At 34.4% G+C, this 16,685-nt stretch overlaps 3 protein-coding genes across 5 annotated transcripts; 2 read left to right on the top strand and 1 right to left on the bottom strand.

The window, feature by feature from the left end:
• The first annotated feature begins 1,445 nt into the window (after positions 1 to 1,445).
• On the top strand, positions 1,446 to 3,437 carry LOC114392923 (heavy metal-associated isoprenylated plant protein 36-like). Of its 2 annotated transcripts, XR_003662421.1 has the most exons (4): positions 1,446 to 1,696; positions 1,793 to 1,868; positions 2,176 to 2,985; positions 3,189 to 3,437. XR_003662421.1 is itself a non-coding variant. In XM_028354180.1 (3 exons), exons 1-3 carry the CDS (start codon positions 1,643 to 1,645, stop codon positions 2,931 to 2,933), a joined length of 888 nt encoding a protein of 295 aa, XP_028209981.1. In that variant the 5' UTR covers positions 1,446 to 1,642; the 3' UTR covers positions 2,934 to 3,152. The 2 variants fall into 2 exon arrangements, 1 of the variants encoding a protein (XP_028209981.1); XM_028354180.1 differs by lacking the exon at positions 3,189 to 3,437 and having other exon boundaries at positions 2,176 to 3,152.
• A 2,354-nt stretch (positions 3,438 to 5,791) lies between these two features.
• On the bottom strand, positions 5,792 to 9,333 carry LOC114393924 (probable protein phosphatase 2C 40). Of its 2 annotated transcripts, none has more exons than XM_028355428.1 (4): positions 9,212 to 9,333; positions 6,771 to 7,959; positions 6,303 to 6,567; positions 5,792 to 6,198 (listed from the first exon to the last, which is right to left on the bottom strand). In XM_028355428.1, exons 2-4 carry the CDS (start codon positions 7,950 to 7,952, stop codon positions 6,071 to 6,073), a joined length of 1,575 nt encoding a protein of 524 aa, XP_028211229.1. In that variant the 5' UTR covers positions 7,953 to 7,959; positions 9,212 to 9,333; the 3' UTR covers positions 5,792 to 6,070. The 2 variants fall into 2 exon arrangements, with proteins under 2 accessions (XP_028211229.1, XP_028211228.1); XM_028355427.1 differs by lacking the exon at positions 9,212 to 9,333 and adding an exon at positions 8,248 to 9,205.
• A 6,262-nt stretch (positions 9,334 to 15,595) lies between these two features.
• On the top strand, positions 15,596 to 16,594 carry LOC114392443 (putative F-box protein At1g67623). The gene has a single exon (XM_028353586.1). It carries the CDS (start codon positions 15,639 to 15,641, stop codon positions 16,272 to 16,274), a length of 636 nt encoding a protein of 211 aa, XP_028209387.1. The 5' UTR covers positions 15,596 to 15,638; the 3' UTR covers positions 16,275 to 16,594.
• The last annotated feature ends 91 nt before the right edge of the window (positions 16,595 to 16,685 follow it).

The following is a 16,685-nucleotide window of genomic DNA, read 5'->3' on the forward strand; positions in this document are numbered from 1 at the left end:
ACATATGTAATTATTAGTAAAACTCATTATGATTTACATTATTTTAAATACCAACAAAAAGATTATTTTAAATTTAACAAATATTGATCAATAATAAAAAGAAATATATTAGAAGAGATGTCGTTATCATATCTTGAGAACTTGAATGTTTTAAGGAGTTAATCGGGTTGAGTAAGATAAATAGTTTTGCGTATGATAAGTTCTCCAAGGAAAGAAAAGAAAAAAAACTAGAAAAACTTAAGCAATGTAGAGTGGGCTTAAGAGAGGGTTTGAATGTAATTCAAAGGCAAAAATACACAACAGATTAATGGGAAGCTTATGGATGCAGTAATTAACAGACCCTAGCTAGGGATAGAAGAAGAACACTTGAAAGTTGAAACAACACATGATTCAAGGGGCTGTGTAGAATTGGTCATAGAAATAAAGTTCCGGTTAGATATAATCTCCCCACCCTAGATTTTGCTGCAGTCACTTCTCTTCATAAATAAATTCATATGCCATAGCAGACTAGTCCTTTCTTTGCTGGACACTAAATTGACTGAACTGGGTAAAATGAAGTGATTTTTGTCCAAACTGGAAGTATTTAAGATACACTTTTTATTCTGATGAACCGCGATGTAGTTTAGGGCTTCACTTCGTCTTTTTCTGGTTTTCCCATAGCTTTGGCGTTTTTACCTTGTCGTTTTTTATTTTTTAGGTTCTATTTACTCTTAAGCTCCTCTCAACGAATCGTAACTTGAAATTACAAACTAAAAATTTAATAAATGCAAAATAATGTCATTATATTCCAATTTCCCTAAAAAAATGGTTAAAAATCAAGAGTATTATTAGCATTAGAGCTTGTTTGGTCTCTTATCACAAACGTAATTTTTTCTCACATTAGGAAATAGATAGTTGTAAGTTTCACATTTTGTAGCATAATAATAAACGTGATTTCCGGGTTCCAAACTCAATCTGTCAAAGCTCAGAAATTTTGTTTCCATGCGTTTGTACATGCTAGGAACTTTTTCTTCGTGCGTGCTCCCTCAAGTTAAATTTGGGAAAACCTGGTTCTAATGAAACCCACCTCGTTGGCTAAGAGCCTCCACCTATAAGAACCCCAAGTTACTGTTTTCCATGATAAATATGACAAATGCCTCCATGAATTTAAACAAAACCACATTAAATAATCTTACCAAGAAGAGTAATTATTCGCCTCCTGTAGTAAACCTTGGACAAGAAACAAAAGCTCAGTACATCTGCAAGGGACAAAAAAATAAGCCAGGAAATAAAAAGAAAGAAAGAAATAATAGAATTATTATTATTATTATGGTCCTATTTTCCCTAGTGAAAAGAAAGAAAAATAGGCATGGTATTTTATATTTTTACACTATTGGCTAGTTAAAAGTAAAAATAAAAATGTGAAAAATGAGAGAGTAGAGGGCGAAAGAAAGTAGAAGCAGAGAGCAAGTGTGTTATTCTGGTGTCATTGTCACATTATACTTTGATAGCCATTCTGGCCTCTGCTTTCTTTGCTCCCCAACGGAGTACACCACCACTGCTACACTCTTGGCATTTTCCCTTCCCTTTTTATTTTTATTTTTAAGTCTCACTCTCATTTTGCCTTTCTCCAATTCCTTCACTTCACACTCCCTCTATTCTAATGGATGCAAAGTCTGCTGAAGCTGTTGTTCCCTCAGAACCGTTGAAGTATCAGGTAACTCTCTCAGTCGAAAAACAAAACTAAAAACAACTTTTTGTGTTGAACCCTTGAATAATTTCTACTAAAGTTTGTTTCTTCTCTGTTTATTAGACATGGTTGTTGAAAGTTTCGATCCACTGTGAAGGTTGCAGGAGGAAAGTTAAGAAGGTTCTGCAGAGCATTGATGGTACCCAGATTAAAATCGAAATTTCTCCTTCTCTCTCTCTCTTCTCTTCTCTGTTCTGCATACTCTACAACAGGAAACTATTTCTGCGTACCCTGTTTTTTCTACAGGGTTTCTTTCTTTCTTCTTTTTTTAATATTTTTCCCTCATGCATGAATAAATTAGGAATCTCAAATTTCACTCTGCTAACTAAATATCTCTGTCATTTTCCCTTACCGTTTATTACCATATTTTCCACTGTGCTCTGCTCTGCACTATTTTTGGGTTGTTATGGTGACAGGGAATTTTCAATTTCGTGTTATTTTTGCAGGTGTTTTTACCACAACGGTTGACCCGCAACAGCAGAAAGTAACCGTCACTGGAAGCGTTGGAGTTGAGACGCTGATAAGGAAACTGGTCAAAGCTGGAAAACACGCCGAGATTTGGCCGGAGAATCTCGCTGCCACCGGAAAGGGAAAGAGCTCCTGCAAAGACAAGATGCAGCGGCAGAACAACAACAACAACAAAGAACAAGGAGAACCAGAAAGCGTGGAAAACAACTCTACTACAGTAAATGCAGAACCCAACAGTAGAAACACGAGCAAAAAAAAGGGAATTGAAAAAAATGCTGAAAAGCGCAACAACGGCGGAAACAAGAGCACCGGAAGCTCAAAGTCCGTCGGCGTAGCCGGAGAAAGTGAGGCAGCGGAACCGGAGAACAAGGGTGGTCAACGTGAAGGAGGTTCTGGGAAGAAAAAGAAAAAGAAAGGTCAAAGTGGGGGTGAGAGAGCAGCATGTGGTGATGCACCTGCACACACTGGATCGGAGGTGCAGTGTTCTGGGCAGGTGAATCTGAGCCATACACGTCAGCAATCATACATGTATCCAGAAAGTTACTGTTATCCCCCACAGCCACAGGTGTATCTTGCAACAACCCAGAACAACAACAACAGGTTATGTCCTTCTTACTATGTTTCACCATTGCCCTACATGTGTGCAGGCTTCGACCATGACCCTCCTTATCGCTTTCAATCTCCACCCTTCGAGATCTTCAGTGACGAGAATGCCAACGCTTGTTCTATTATGTGACCAAAGATAAACAACTTGGTGCTTTTTGTTTCTTTGATGGTCCCAGCTAGAGGTAGTTTTTTTGCTATGTTTTGTATTTTGAGGAGGGAAAAATCGAGCTTATGGATTTCCTAGGGGCTCATTTTGCTGCATTTACATTACTACTACTCCAACACTGAAATATGCCCAACTTTAGCTTATTTTGATATTTTGGACCAAACTGTAAATAATGTTCTAATATGGACCCTTTTAATGTCTCATGTCATGCGTGCAAAGAGATGGGAGATAAGAAGATACCGTGTCAATGCCATCTCCAAAGGGCATTTCGTTAGGACTGTGGTGTGGCTGTTTCGGCAGCAACAACCAAATGAGGCTAGATAGAAATTATAATTGTTATAAGAGGGGTTGACATTCGCTTATTTTATTCTACATGATTTCAGAACTAGTCCATTTAGCATCTAAAAACTTGGATAAGTTTTGTTTGAAAATGGATTGCAAATTGTGCAACTTGGAAGTGTAACAAGAAACTTTGTTTCATGCTGGGAAGTGGAGGAGGATCTTAATTCGAACACGAACTTTAGTTGTATAACTATTCAAACGAAATGATAATTTAGGAAAATTTAAAGAGAAAATCAATTAGGAGTACTAGAATTTAAAACTTTTATGCTAAACTTTACTCCTACCTGGTATAGTTGTTAATCTTATTTTGGGAGTTAGGGCTTCATAATTTTCAACAAACTCAGGTGACTCACTGCATTTGCTCCAATAACGAGGACACTTGTGAAATCCATTGACCGAGCGTGATTAGTGCCGCGTTTGATTGCTGTTTTTTTGGGACATGGTAGGACAACTTCCTCGTTGTGAAGAATAAAATTATGCCTGTTGTTTAAAAATAATCTCACATAAAAGTAAAATAATGAGACTATTTGGTATTCACGCTATAAAACAGAGATAGTATCTATTAAGAATTATAGTTGTTTATACGATTTTTTCTCTCGTTTTAGCTAATATTGGGTACGGACAGTGTATAAATTATGAACTGTTATAACTGCAAAATTGTGTAGAAAAATCAGTATTACTTGTTCAACTGCATAACCTGACGCCACGGGTGAGTATCACATACCAAAAGGACTTGTCCTTTCTTGAAAAAAATTCCAGGTTTGAGTCAGAACAGGATCAGCTCAAAGTCAAATTAATTGTTCTAATAATGTAGATATGCTGAGAGGGTATATCATTGTTCTCTCATTTTGTCCAGATTCCTGAAATCAACTTGTGTGCTTGAATAAAGCAGCAAGACCTTGAATCAATGTTTCTAGTTGCAACAAAGAGGCATTATAGAAATGATTATAATCTTGGTCACTAGTATCATGCTTAATTTTTGTTAGCCAAATCCCATTTTACCCATTTTTGGCATAGCATCTAATAAAGCCACGAGTATCTTACTGATGCAAGACAAGTGTATGCAAGTGCTTAAGAATGGACAAAAGAAAGTAAATAAATTAATCAAATTTAAATATTAATATTGAATACAAGCCTGAAAGCTAAACGTGCATTTTTGAGAATCCAAACAATGCTACTACCCGTGTTCTATTCTCTGTGTGCTATCTCGTATACTACAGAAATTTTTTATGTTAGAGTTATGTTATGCTGTACTTATACTCGCCCCTACTTTCCAATATTATATAGCAATTTTAGCGCAAATAAATAAATATGTATACAAATTCATGGTTCCACGGTGAGATATGAGGCAACAATTAATTTTCCCTGCATTTTCCATGTTGTTAAGCCAAGCCACCCCATGTGAGTCATTTCAACTTGTGGACCAAAACCATTGTGAACATCAATGAAATAAAGTGCAAAAAAAGTATTAAAGGAAGAAACATGTGTCAAGAGTAGTCCATGATCAGAAGCTTGGTGCCCGAGAAGATAAAAAGGTGATGATAGGTGAAACAAGCAGTCGTGCATTGAAGTAAAATACAGAGCGAGATAGGACAGTGCCCTTGAAGTGATAAGGAAGGATATTTTAATTTAAATATTTTGATAGAATGTGAGATCAGAAATTTGATAGAAATCCAATTATTTAATTTAAATACAAACTCAAGATTCAAATTTAAGATCATTATTTAAGATGAAATAACCTTGTATAAGTAAATTCATGTGCTATTCACACACAAAAAATTTCATTAGCCTTTTTGCTCTTATGTTTTAATTAACTTTAAACTAAATAGAATTAGATATATTTTTAATTTGTAAATATTCAAATGCCTTTTTAGTCTCTAGAAAAATTGTTTTCTTATCGGCCCTTATTCATAGAAATATGTTAAGTGTCATCATTGTTCTCTATAAAAAAAAAAAATATCTTTTTGGCTCTTTCGTTGAAGAAAATAAAAATTATATATGACACATTTTCATAAATAAAGAAGAAAATATTTTTTAGAAATTAAAAAGTAAACATTGTAGTATTTACATTTAAGTGTCTCCTAAAAAATTCACACTCAGCCTAGTGATTGAGGAATTACAACAGATGTAGGAGATTTTAAGATTTGATCCTTATTATTTGTCATTGTACACAAAAAGATATCTCCTAAACATTTTGGTAAAAGTTGAAAAAAAAGTTCTACGGTTGTTATAAATTTACTAAGTACACCTCTTTTTCATTTCCAAAAATATCCTTTTGTATAGAAATAATAATATGAAAAACTATTTTCATTATTTAAACAAGTTAGTGGTGCATTTAACGTATCATATTTAAATAGTTGACTATATTGTAGCTTGCACCTTTAGTATTAATAACTTAACATACCTGCATTATTTTGGGTACATTCATGGGCCCACCGCCCAAAAAAGGAAAATAAACTATACCTTCAAATTAAAAGTGCTGGGCATATCAACTCATGAGATATCAGCATTCAATGGTAAGGAGTGCAATTGTTGAGTTCTAAGTGCACATAAAAAACGGTGATAATGCTATTCTATCAATGTTTACAAATGATAGAACCTAATGGTTCTTGTAAGATGCCATATATACATTTTAAATACCACAACTTGAACCTAGGAAATACTACTTAACACGAGAGCGTCCTGTGAAAAGCTACATAGGTACAAAGTTTTGTTTTGTTTTTTTAACTTTCTTATTTTTTTTGAAGAATTGGCAAATCTTAAATGCAAGTTGATGCCTTTGAAGTCCTCTGATTCATCCCTAGCATGATTACAATTACGGTCACGTCGTCATGGTACTTCCTTCTCCTTCCAGCTGGAATATTCATCAACTCTTCCATGCTCAGACCTGCATGAGTGTTACTTAGCCAACCAATAATCATGTAATATAACAAATAAACATTTACATTGATGCAAATAAAATTAAATTTAGCATTAGATCTTGAAAATGACCGGCAGAATCAGCTGCTCTAGCTACAAGCTGTTCTATGAGAAACTTTGCTGGATCACCAAAAGGATTGTTCAAGATATAAGACTCCACAAGCTTTACTGCCTCATCATTGCTGAAGAAGTCAAATAAACCATCACTCCCTACTATAACAAATTGATCGGAATTTGAGATTCTATGGACATTCAATGATGGGTTAGTGGATATGTATGGTGGGCTTTTAAGATCGTGAACTCGAAGGATTCCCATCAAAGCATCATTCAGACTTTTCTGCATGAGAATAAAATAAGAAAATCAAATCTATGTTTGGTACTTGGTAGGACAACTATTTATTCTTTGCAATTGTCCATTCACAGACACAGTTAGTAGCTTGAATTTAAAGGTTCATAATGATCACCTTTACTTGCTAAAATATCAGTACCCAAAATCTTATGAAAATCTACTGGCTGAAGTGTAAGAGAATACTAACTAACCTTTTTCAAGTAGCCAACTCCAAAAGCGCGAGTAACCTTCAATTTACCTTTCACCTTTCCTGCTATAACAATCTTGGGATCATCAGGATGATCAGCCAGAAGTCTAGCTCTTTCAACTTTATTATCAACAGTATGATTATCTGTAAGCTGTATAGCCTTGAGTCTCTCACTCTTATCCATCCGATCAGCTGTACCGCATGTTGCCAATACTGCTCTGCTGTCACCTAGATTAAGTGTATACAAATCATTACCGTGAAGAAGCACAAGTAAAACACAAGATCCAATAGAAACTAAATCAGGACGTTCCTCCATTTCCTGCTCAACCATGTACAAGAAATCATTCTCAGCCTGACTAATGGCACGTTGAAGGATATCAAGTACCCCATGTGAAAATGAATCACATGATACTTCTGACTTAGTAGAAGGATTACACTTTGCAAAACAACCATGATTAGAATTGTTTATTCCCTTAAATCTCGACAGAGATTGATTCTCGTGATAAATAAGACTATCATCCAACTTATATTGCAGGGATCCACCCAAGCATCCTTTATCATAAGCTTTGATGGAACCCGGCTCCAATTCCCAAATTAACTTATTAAAGTAAGATATGATGGTTTCATACAGGGTACCAGCCAGAAAGTCAGCTGCATCTCTTCCATTAAAGCCGTCATATATTGCACAGAATAGCCACCCATTTTCTTCAGAACAAACTGCTTGAACTCTATCTTCACCAGCAGCTCCTCCTGCTACCTGAACTTCCTTAGCATTAAGAAAACCTTCACTTCTGGAAGGATCACTCATGGATTTTAATGTGCAAGAGTCATATTCAAGGATATCACTTACAGTAGAAGGACTGCAGCTAAGGTAAGACAAACTATTCGGGGGGGAGGATGATAGTATGTCCAACTTTGAAAGACTTGGCGAAGAGGTTACCTTTCGAAATGAAGTAGGAGAGTCCCAACTTGGAAGGATTTCTTCTCCTATCTTACCATTGCAGATGTTTGTGTTTGCTAATGTAGCATTTGCACTTAAGGCTGCACCTGACAAGCAGGAGAAACTGCTTGTTCTACATACTCCAGGAAGGATTTTGCAGCCACTGACAACTTCACAAGGAATACCTCTATCTCTATTGCATTTATAGCCAAAACTTATTTTAAGTTCTCCTTCAGAATTAAGCATGTTTACCCTGCATTAAGAAATCCATTCTCAATAGTATCAGTGTCACAGGTATATATACACTAAAAAGCAAATGAATAGTTATCAATTGCAGATCGCAGAAAATGGCGGAAAGCCAATAATCTGCTATATCATATAGCAGATAGCGTCACGGCCAAATAGCAGAAGTCGCATAAATGGTTGAAAAATATGATACATATCAATTGCACATGAATAGAAAATTAATATGCAAATAAAAACAAAATGAATAAAAATTGGCATAATATTAACTCAAAAGTCCAATTTGCCGGAGACTCACTGGAGACGACAAGAGGATGCAGGACGCATACCACAACCATGACACCCATGCCGACCAAAATAGCGGACAGAGTGGCAATTGCGGATCCAAGGAATTCCAGAATGCGATAGTGCTTTAGCGGCTATTTAACAACTCTATAATAGCCATATTATATATAAAACTTGAACAGAAGATTTCCCAATTCATGCATATAATATAATGTCCAAACAACAGGTCCATTAAAAAAATTTAAAGCTAACATCCAAATGTTGGTAGGTATTTATTTGTAAGCCAGTAAAGCAGAGAATGGGAGAAAGAAGGTTGCGGCGGCGGGGGAGTATTAGCAGGCAATTCCCTCCCCTTGCTCGTTCACTTGACTTTACAAAGAAACACAAAATACCGTAACAATTTGACATGAAATCACCAAGCAAGATAATAAATGGCTGGAATTAGATCTTCTAGCCAAACAATTTGAAAACAATAAAGGTTCATAACAAGACGACCAAAACAATGAAAACCCAAATTGTAGTGATTGCGCAAACGATTGATAATAGCGAAGAAAATAAAAGCATAATTGAAACCAAATATGCACAGCAACATTAGCTTCAGCCCAAAGACGTAAGGAATATACATAAGCCGGGTTATGATAAAAAAAAAAAAAAATGAACTACAGAGCTTATATGTGCGTGTAATTGTGCACAAGCGGTATTATATAATTGTTTTGTTTGAAAATCTAATTTAGTTGAACCAGCTTAACAATAAGACCTTAGAAAAAGAAGGGGGTTAAATAAAAAATCCATGGAGCGAGGGTGAGGGGAGTTGCAGTATTGCTATTGGCAGCCAATGCAAGTGAGAGTTGGATAACTAAAATTAAAAGATGAAAGCATACGAAATGCTAATAAGACCAAAGAAGAAGAATCGAAATCGATTTGAGGCGAAGGCATGTTTTGAATTGAGTTTAAGTGGAAAGAGAGAAGGAACTCACCGGTGGCAGTAGTGAAGAGAGAATGAGAATGAGTGAGAGAGAGTGTGTGTATATAAACTATAAAGAGAGAGTGACTTAGCAAAACACGAAAGGGCAGAGAGAAATATGTTGATGTTGTTGGTTGCGGGAGAATCCGTATCATATTGAAATTGGATTTGGATGGTTTACATTTCTCTTTCTCTTTATAGGATTTACCACCGTTATTCATTTACCCACGTTACGTTTCTCAACTTCCCTCACTTGCTTTGCTTCACTCTTTATCTAATATTTTACTTATATTTCTGTTACTCATTCATCATTAACGTGTGTTTTTTTAAACTAATTTTAAATTAATTGTTTTACTCTCTATGTTCAAGTTTCAATCTTCTTATCTTGATTTTTATATTTATAAAAGTAAGCAAGTCTTAAAGAAATTCTTATATACGAATTTTTTTTTATAATTTATTTTTAAATAATTTTCTATATTATAAATTCATTATTATCAAGTAATTATTTAAAATTTTCAATAACTAAATTAATTATTATCAATCTGATTTCAAATTAACCAAAACTTATATTTAATTCATAAGATAATTAAAGAAAATATATATTCTAATTTGAAATAATTAAATTAATTATTATCAATACATGTATATGTTTTAATTAAGGTAATTAAGTGTAAATTGAAATAATAATTTCAAAAAATTTAAACAAAATAACAAGCCATGCATCACACCGGTCACTGTACTAATTTATTTAAATCCTTGAGGTTATGAGGGTTTTGAGATAAGAAATAATTTGAAAGGTTTAAAGTAAAAAAATCATGAAATTTTTACAATTTTACAAGATATCATTTTTATTTTTACAATTTTAGATGAAATATTTAATTGGTGGATTTTGAAAAGAAAAAAAAAAGAGTTCGATTCATAGGTATTTTTAAGCAGAAAAAAATTTATAAAATTTATTCAGAGAAAAAATATGAAGAAACATCGTTGTAATCGGGAGTGATTATAAACTAATCTAATCCATATGTAATAATAATAATAAAAAAAACTAATCTAATCCGTAAACCCGGAAAAAAAAATTCAAGTGATTGGATTAGATAATTTTTTTCCTCAAAATCGATTCACTCCAATCAGTGAACCCTCTTAACTGTAATAATAGAAAAACCAAGAGAATAATAAATAAAAAATATTAAAGAATTAAAATCACGCATTAATTATCATATAACAATATGAACTAAAATTACATCTTTATTTTAAAGAGTGTTATATTTCGCGTGATTTTTACCTTGAGTTTCTCTATAAATCCAATCGGTGGTTGTTGTATACTTTGTTCCATAAGGTATTTAAATTTCAAATTTTATTTATTTATTTTTGAGAAGAATTAATAAAGATGGTCAAAATAAAAATAAGCCCATTTTTTAAATTTTCTTCACATTATCTCGAAAACAGGAAGAACATAAAAATATAATAACATCTTTTCAATTATAAATAAAAATTTAAGAACTAACCTAAGATCAACGTTAATTAGTTTTCTTGTTTTAACATAAATTTGTATGATTTGTCATGTTACTTTGTGCCTATGGTATGGAATAGGATGCTCATGTGTTGCCCGTGAATTGAATTGAATGGCTCAACGTTGGGTTCCCGTTGTGTGTTGTTGGGTATACTTTTGTACTCATGTCATGTGTCTCGATGCAGAATATTTTTGCCCAAAATAAAATTCACCAACCAAATATAGCAGTAGTGCATTTCAAGATTGGTTCCTTCCTATATTCACCGAGTAATGCATGCTACCCAGCAAAAGAGGTGGCGGCTGATAGCATAAGAAAGTTGCTTCGCATTATACCCTTCCATGCAGATTTACTTACATGGACCACGTTGTTGCACCCATATTTTTAGTTTGGACTTTGGACAAGGTGCCAAACTCATCACTACCACCCATTTATTTAATTTCAAATTTGAGACAATTCAACTTTCTGACAACAGCTAGGACAGAGAAAAATCATTATTATGACCATGACATGAGTACAAAAGTATGAAGATTTCGACTCTCACTTGTCTGGTAGTCAACAGATCAATAGGCGTGAGTTTGAAGCAAATCAAAGGGTCATTGAATAGTTTGGTTTTGGAATGACAAGAATATGGCATGTGGAAGGGGATAAACTTGTGTGCTTGGAGAGAGAACAAAATAACAGAACACTCGATGTAGTAGAGCGTAACATACAAAAATAGTATCTACGTTGTTATAGTGTGTGTTTGTTTTTTTCTTTTTCAATTGAACACAACTAAACGTCAACATGAACACGCACATGATTATTACAACCCTCAAGCCATTCATTGACTACAGACATGCTACATTTATGTGTGTCACTGTTGACCACAGCCTAAAGCTTTTAGATAATTGTTCTATTCAAATTCATTATCCAAACAAAGTTTGCCCATGACTAGATGTAAATGCCTTTGGTGGTACCAAGACCACAATTGATGAATAGAAATGTCTAATTGTTTTGATAAATTTTTTCGTAAAAAGTGACAAAAAAGGTAAAATGAATTAAACATTTCTAGCAAGTGAAGAACAAGGTAACTGAAAGAACTTTTACAAAAATTTAAGTGCATAAGTTAATTTTAACTCAACTCAAAAGAGAAACTCAATTCATTTTATATTCTTATCTTCTTCTGTAAGTGTTTATAGATAAGTTTATTCAACTGAGTCCTATATACAAATTAAAACACTAATTCAGATAGTTTCTTGAAATGTTTATTTAAGAGTAGTCATCAGTATGGAGCTCAAATAGCAGTTTCATGGCACTAGACTCAGCCACATATAACTAGGATTCAACATTGTAAAAGACTTTTGTCAGCCCCTTCTTTGAGCGAATTTGATAAACCTGATCAAATACACATTACCAAAGCATATAACACAAAATTATTATCAAGCAACCAAATATAACAAGGGAAAAAAATCTCTCCTTTTGTGACCAAATAATAAGTCTTTGAACAACCAAGTTTGGATTAATTCAACAGCTTCAATGAAATAACTTCATTGGTGCTACTTATAAAACCTAATAAATGTAGGAAGAAATGAAGCCTTATCAATTACAAAGAGCAAACTGACACAAAAAATATCAAACCTAACTTATCTAACTGACTTAGTTTAAATAAATGGATTTCATACCTTAATTTGTTTGATGTCTGAAATGTCAGCAACATGAGAGTTGATGCGAGGATTATCTCCTATCCTCACAATGAAACATACAGTGGTGCAGAAAAGTAAGAACAAAACCAGATTTATGCTAGAGATGAAATTAACATTGTTTTGTATCCTTTAATATAGTATAAGCCGGTAATGTACAAAAATGTAAGATAGTGAATGTTCTACGTCAGCTAATTTCAAACAATAGCTCCAGTTCCATTATTTTAAGTTTATAACAAAGTACCAGTTTCAACAAGCAAGGACAGCAGCTTGGGCGTTGGTTGATATCTGACATTATAAAACTGCTTACCACCACTAGTTTCATACTTTATAATGAAGCAGTGTGAATAGAAATACATTGATTGAGAAGTGATATATGATGTATGGCAAAAATCCCATGTCCTTTGAGATGTCAACAACAAAAAAACGAAGACTTAAATACAGTTACTTAAAAACACGAAGGGCCAGTTCGATTCTCTTCTCATCCCTTTTTTTAAACCGTTTTCTAAAGCATTTCCACACTAGTCAGCAACAATTTCTCAATTAAAATTTTGAACATTATTTTCAAAACAAATTTAAAAAAAAAAAACAGAAATAGTTGGAAAATGTTTTCTCATCCTCTTCTGTTTTCTTAGAGTACTCTAAGACAAACTCTTAGAAAACAAAAATGTGCTCAGTGGACAAACAGTCAAACACATTAAAATATACTCAGGAGACAGACAAATTATAGGAATCATAAAACTTTTTTCAAACAGTAAACAGACAAGGTCGAAGTCTAATATATGACACTCTCCAGGTTGGTTCTAGTTCTATGCCAGTAAATACATGCACATAGGGCAGGCAGGCAGACTGACTGACACGACACAAACACACATTGACACACCAAGAAGGCAGCAAAGGGAAAACAGTTGTATTCCTTAACTGATACTGATATTAAGGCTTGAAATGATTTTATCACTTTCACAATGACTGGAAAGAGAATTTCTTCCATTTTCAAGAAAAAAATTTCATATTTATGACTTATGAGGACTTCTACAAAGTTCAAAGTGGATAGAACACCATAAGCGTGAATCTTCTGTCCCACAGAGAATTTCAGCATCAGAGACCAATGGAAGAGACTGTATAAGCTGGAATATTCCGGATGCTACACTAAGGGATACAAAATAAAGTACTGTAATGTTGTCAGTGGACCTTTGACAGAAAATCTAACAGAAGTTTATTTATTTATCCAAAAATAAAATAAAAAAAAGTTTTGTACAAACACTGGAAGGCACCTTGTAAGATAACAATGTCACAGGCATTATGGTGATAGCAAAGCCAACAACTAGTTCAGTATAAAGAACACAAAGGAAATTATTTGCAGTAAGCTGTAAGGTTATATCTTTTATAGACTGACCTTGGGAACATAATCAGGAAGACACCCACCGCAAAGCTTAGCAGCTTCATCATACGGTAATATATCAACGGAAACCTACATGGCAAGGTGAAGATTTTCAGAACCTGATGCTACATATAAAAAGCAATTTGTGAACATGGTCACTTACTTTTCCTCCCACGGAAATTAATGCATTGGCCTCCAGCTCTAAATCCTTTTGCTTACTCTGCATCTGATTTTGTGAAATTGTACCTTTATATTCAACCCAAGGCCAGGAAACAATAGTTACAATACAATAGCAAGTACGGAGCAAACTTTAGAACTTCTGAACAAATTTCAATGGAATACTCATGGGAGTATAACAGCAGGAGATTGATTAGTGAAGGTTAGATCTTTCTTTGAGTAAACCCCTAATTAATTTGGTCTTTCACATATTATTCATTATATTAGTCTTCTAAAGATTTTTTTCACCGTGCAAGTCCCCTCAAAGATCTAATTAAACATCACCAAATTCATCCTTATAAAGGACCAGTGAAAAAATCATTACAAGACTAAGGTGTCACCATGCTAATCTTTGGGTGACGAATATAAGGGTTAGACTTCTAGTAAACCCACTTAATCATGATTAATATTATCCTACATCAGCAATGATTTGATAAATACCACATTACCAGTCAGCTTGAGTATTAAATAGATCACTTTTAAGACTCAACCTGTTCAGATTAAGCGTTCATAGCTAAGCCATTAGTGCAGTACATATAAAAAGATTTAAAAAACAGGAATATGATGATATACCCATCAGGAAAATGGTAGGCTTTGCCAGACTCTAAATTTCCCAATCCTATTCTTGGCAAACAAATTTTAAGCAAATGCCCTGCTGAATGCAATCTACACAAATGAAAAATCAAGAAAAGAATGAGATTTACAAAAGCAGAATTATAAATTTTCTTATAAGCAGTGTAGTAATCATACATTCAAGAGAAAATTGAAGAATTTCATGGTCTGCAAAAATTTAAACCTGGAGTTCAGTTTTCGTCTGAACTCATCAACAAACAGTGAAACCTCCTTCCCTTTCTCGAGTGTAGGCTCAAATTTCCCACCTAGGTTCTCAAAGAAACCATAGTGAAAGACCTTGACGGTAATATAATAATAACTACAACCCAGAGACAGGTTAAACAAGAACAAAAATAATCTGAAAATTGATTATTGAAAACTTACAACTCCATCTTTGGATCAAACATGAGAAACCAGAAATTTGTTGTTGTCAAAGCCATGAATGAGTAGAAAGCCAGTATCTGGTGGTTGACCACCTCCTTGCGGATAGAATATTGTACGATCCAATATCAAAACATGCCGACCATCATCATCCTCCTTCAAGTGAGATAATAGTGTGGCAGTGCATTGGAGCCTCCACATCTCATCAAAGTATTCCAGCTTCGTCTGATTCTTATCCATCAGAATCAGAATCTACTAACTCAGTTTGCTTTTAGACCGCGGAAACAACTATGTGCACATGGAAAGGAGAATTCATTAGGGAAAAGCCAGACAGAAATAAAACTAGAGTTGTTTCCGACGCTGAGTTTTGGTAAATATTCATCTCAGTCGTTAGTTAACTTAAATCAATGATGCACGTCTATTTGACTGGACACTCTAATTTTTTTTCAATTGCAGAGGATCCTTGTCCAATTAACACACGTGATTACGTGAGCAAGCCATACACGACACACTCGTTAGAAATATAGGACAAAACAATAGAAACCGATTTTGACTTGGTCCGACCGACTTATACGGTTACTAGTAATATATATACATTGCGTTTTCCGAATCATACGTTGTAAAGTAAGAAAGCCTCCTCCAACCTTCCCTGTTAGATCGATGGGTGATTTAAGAGTTAAGAAAAAGAAAGGAAGCAACAAGAAGAAGCATGGGTCTGTGTCTGTCACCGCCATCAAATTTCTTCCTAAGGAGTTGCAAGTGGAGATTTTTGCCAAGGTGGCCACTCGCTCCGTATTTGACCACTGCATGATTAAACTATGTTGCAAAGAATTTCTTCGCGCAGCGGAGGATAATTACGTGTACCGTCACGCCTCCATGGAGAATTTTGCGTTGGTGCCGCTACCATGGTTCAAAGGCAATAATAAAGAATTCCCGTTTCTGAAACGTTGCAGGGAGAGCGGTAACTCGGAGATTTTGTACCGTGAAGGAATGGTTCAATATTTCACTTCTTCAATGATGGAATTGGGTCTCAAGAATTTGAAAGAGGCGGCGCTGGAGGGTCACCATGATGCCAAATATGTTTATTGCATGCTTTTGATGTGCGGTGAAGATGAATTAGGAGAAAGAAAGCAAGGTTTTGATCTCTTTTGTTCCTTGAAAGCGTCGTCCACGTCTCTTATTAGATGCAGAAAAAGGGTTAAATCTTTTGTCCAAAATATCTGGGTCAATAATAACCCTGCGATTAAAGATCACAAGTCATCATCTTTCTGCTGTTCTGGCACGTGTGATAGTTAGAGGCTTTCAAGAAGAAGATGGTCACCGTTTGAGGATAAAGAAGATGGCGGTAGTATTGGTATTTCGTGCGAACGTTGCGGTGCGGACTATGAACTTAGTTTGTTTCGCAACATATTTCGAGTCTAAGTTGAATTTCTCTTCCACACATGAGAATATAGGAAAACAAGTTCAAATACACTTTGATTTTTCTTTCTCTTTTCAAAAAAAATTTCCTTCTTATATTTTAGGTTCAACTTACATCCTTGTATAGTCTAGTTCCAACTTGATTATAGAAACAGAAAAATATAAATTAAACAAAATATGATCACGTTTTAATTGTTGATTAGTCTCATGTGCATCCATTTTGGATATATTGGAAGCCAACCTTCAAAGAGGCCCTCGATCAGTGGACACAAGGCTAATCAATGAAAA

The sequence above is a fragment of the Glycine soja genome, chromosome 17 (assembly GCF_004193775.1).
Source record: "Glycine soja cultivar W05 chromosome 17, ASM419377v2, whole genome shotgun sequence".
NCBI classification, from domain to species: domain Eukaryota; kingdom Viridiplantae; phylum Streptophyta; class Magnoliopsida; order Fabales; family Fabaceae; genus Glycine; species Glycine soja.

Excerpts from the sequence above, each read along its gene's own strand:
- LOC114392923 (XM_028354180.1), top strand. The coding sequence starts at position 1,643 with ATGGATGCAAAGTCTGCTGAAGCTGTTGTTCCCTCAGAACCGTTGAAG. Across the intron at positions 1,697-1,792 it reads CAGAACCGTTGAAGTATCAG|ACATGGTTGTTGAAAGTTTC; the intron begins GTAACTCTCTCA and ends TCTGTTTATTAG. Across the intron at positions 1,869-2,175 it reads GGTTCTGCAGAGCATTGATG|GTGTTTTTACCACAACGGTT; the intron begins GTACCCAGATTA and ends TTATTTTTGCAG.
- LOC114393924 (XM_028355427.1), bottom strand. The coding sequence starts at position 8,276 with ATGCGTCCTGCATCCTCTTGTCGTCTCCA. Across the intron at positions 7,960-8,247 it reads GCATCCTCTTGTCGTCTCCA|GGTAAACATGCTTAATTCTG; the intron begins GTGAGTCTCCGG and ends TTCTTAATGCAG. Across the intron at positions 6,568-6,770 it reads GAGTTGGCTACTTGAAAAAG|AAAAGTCTGAATGATGCTTT; the intron begins GTTAGTTAGTAT and ends ATTCTCATGCAG.
- LOC114392443 (XM_028353586.1), top strand. The coding sequence starts at position 15,639 with ATGGGTGATTTAAGAGTTAAGAAAAAGAAAGGAAGCAACAAGAAGAAG.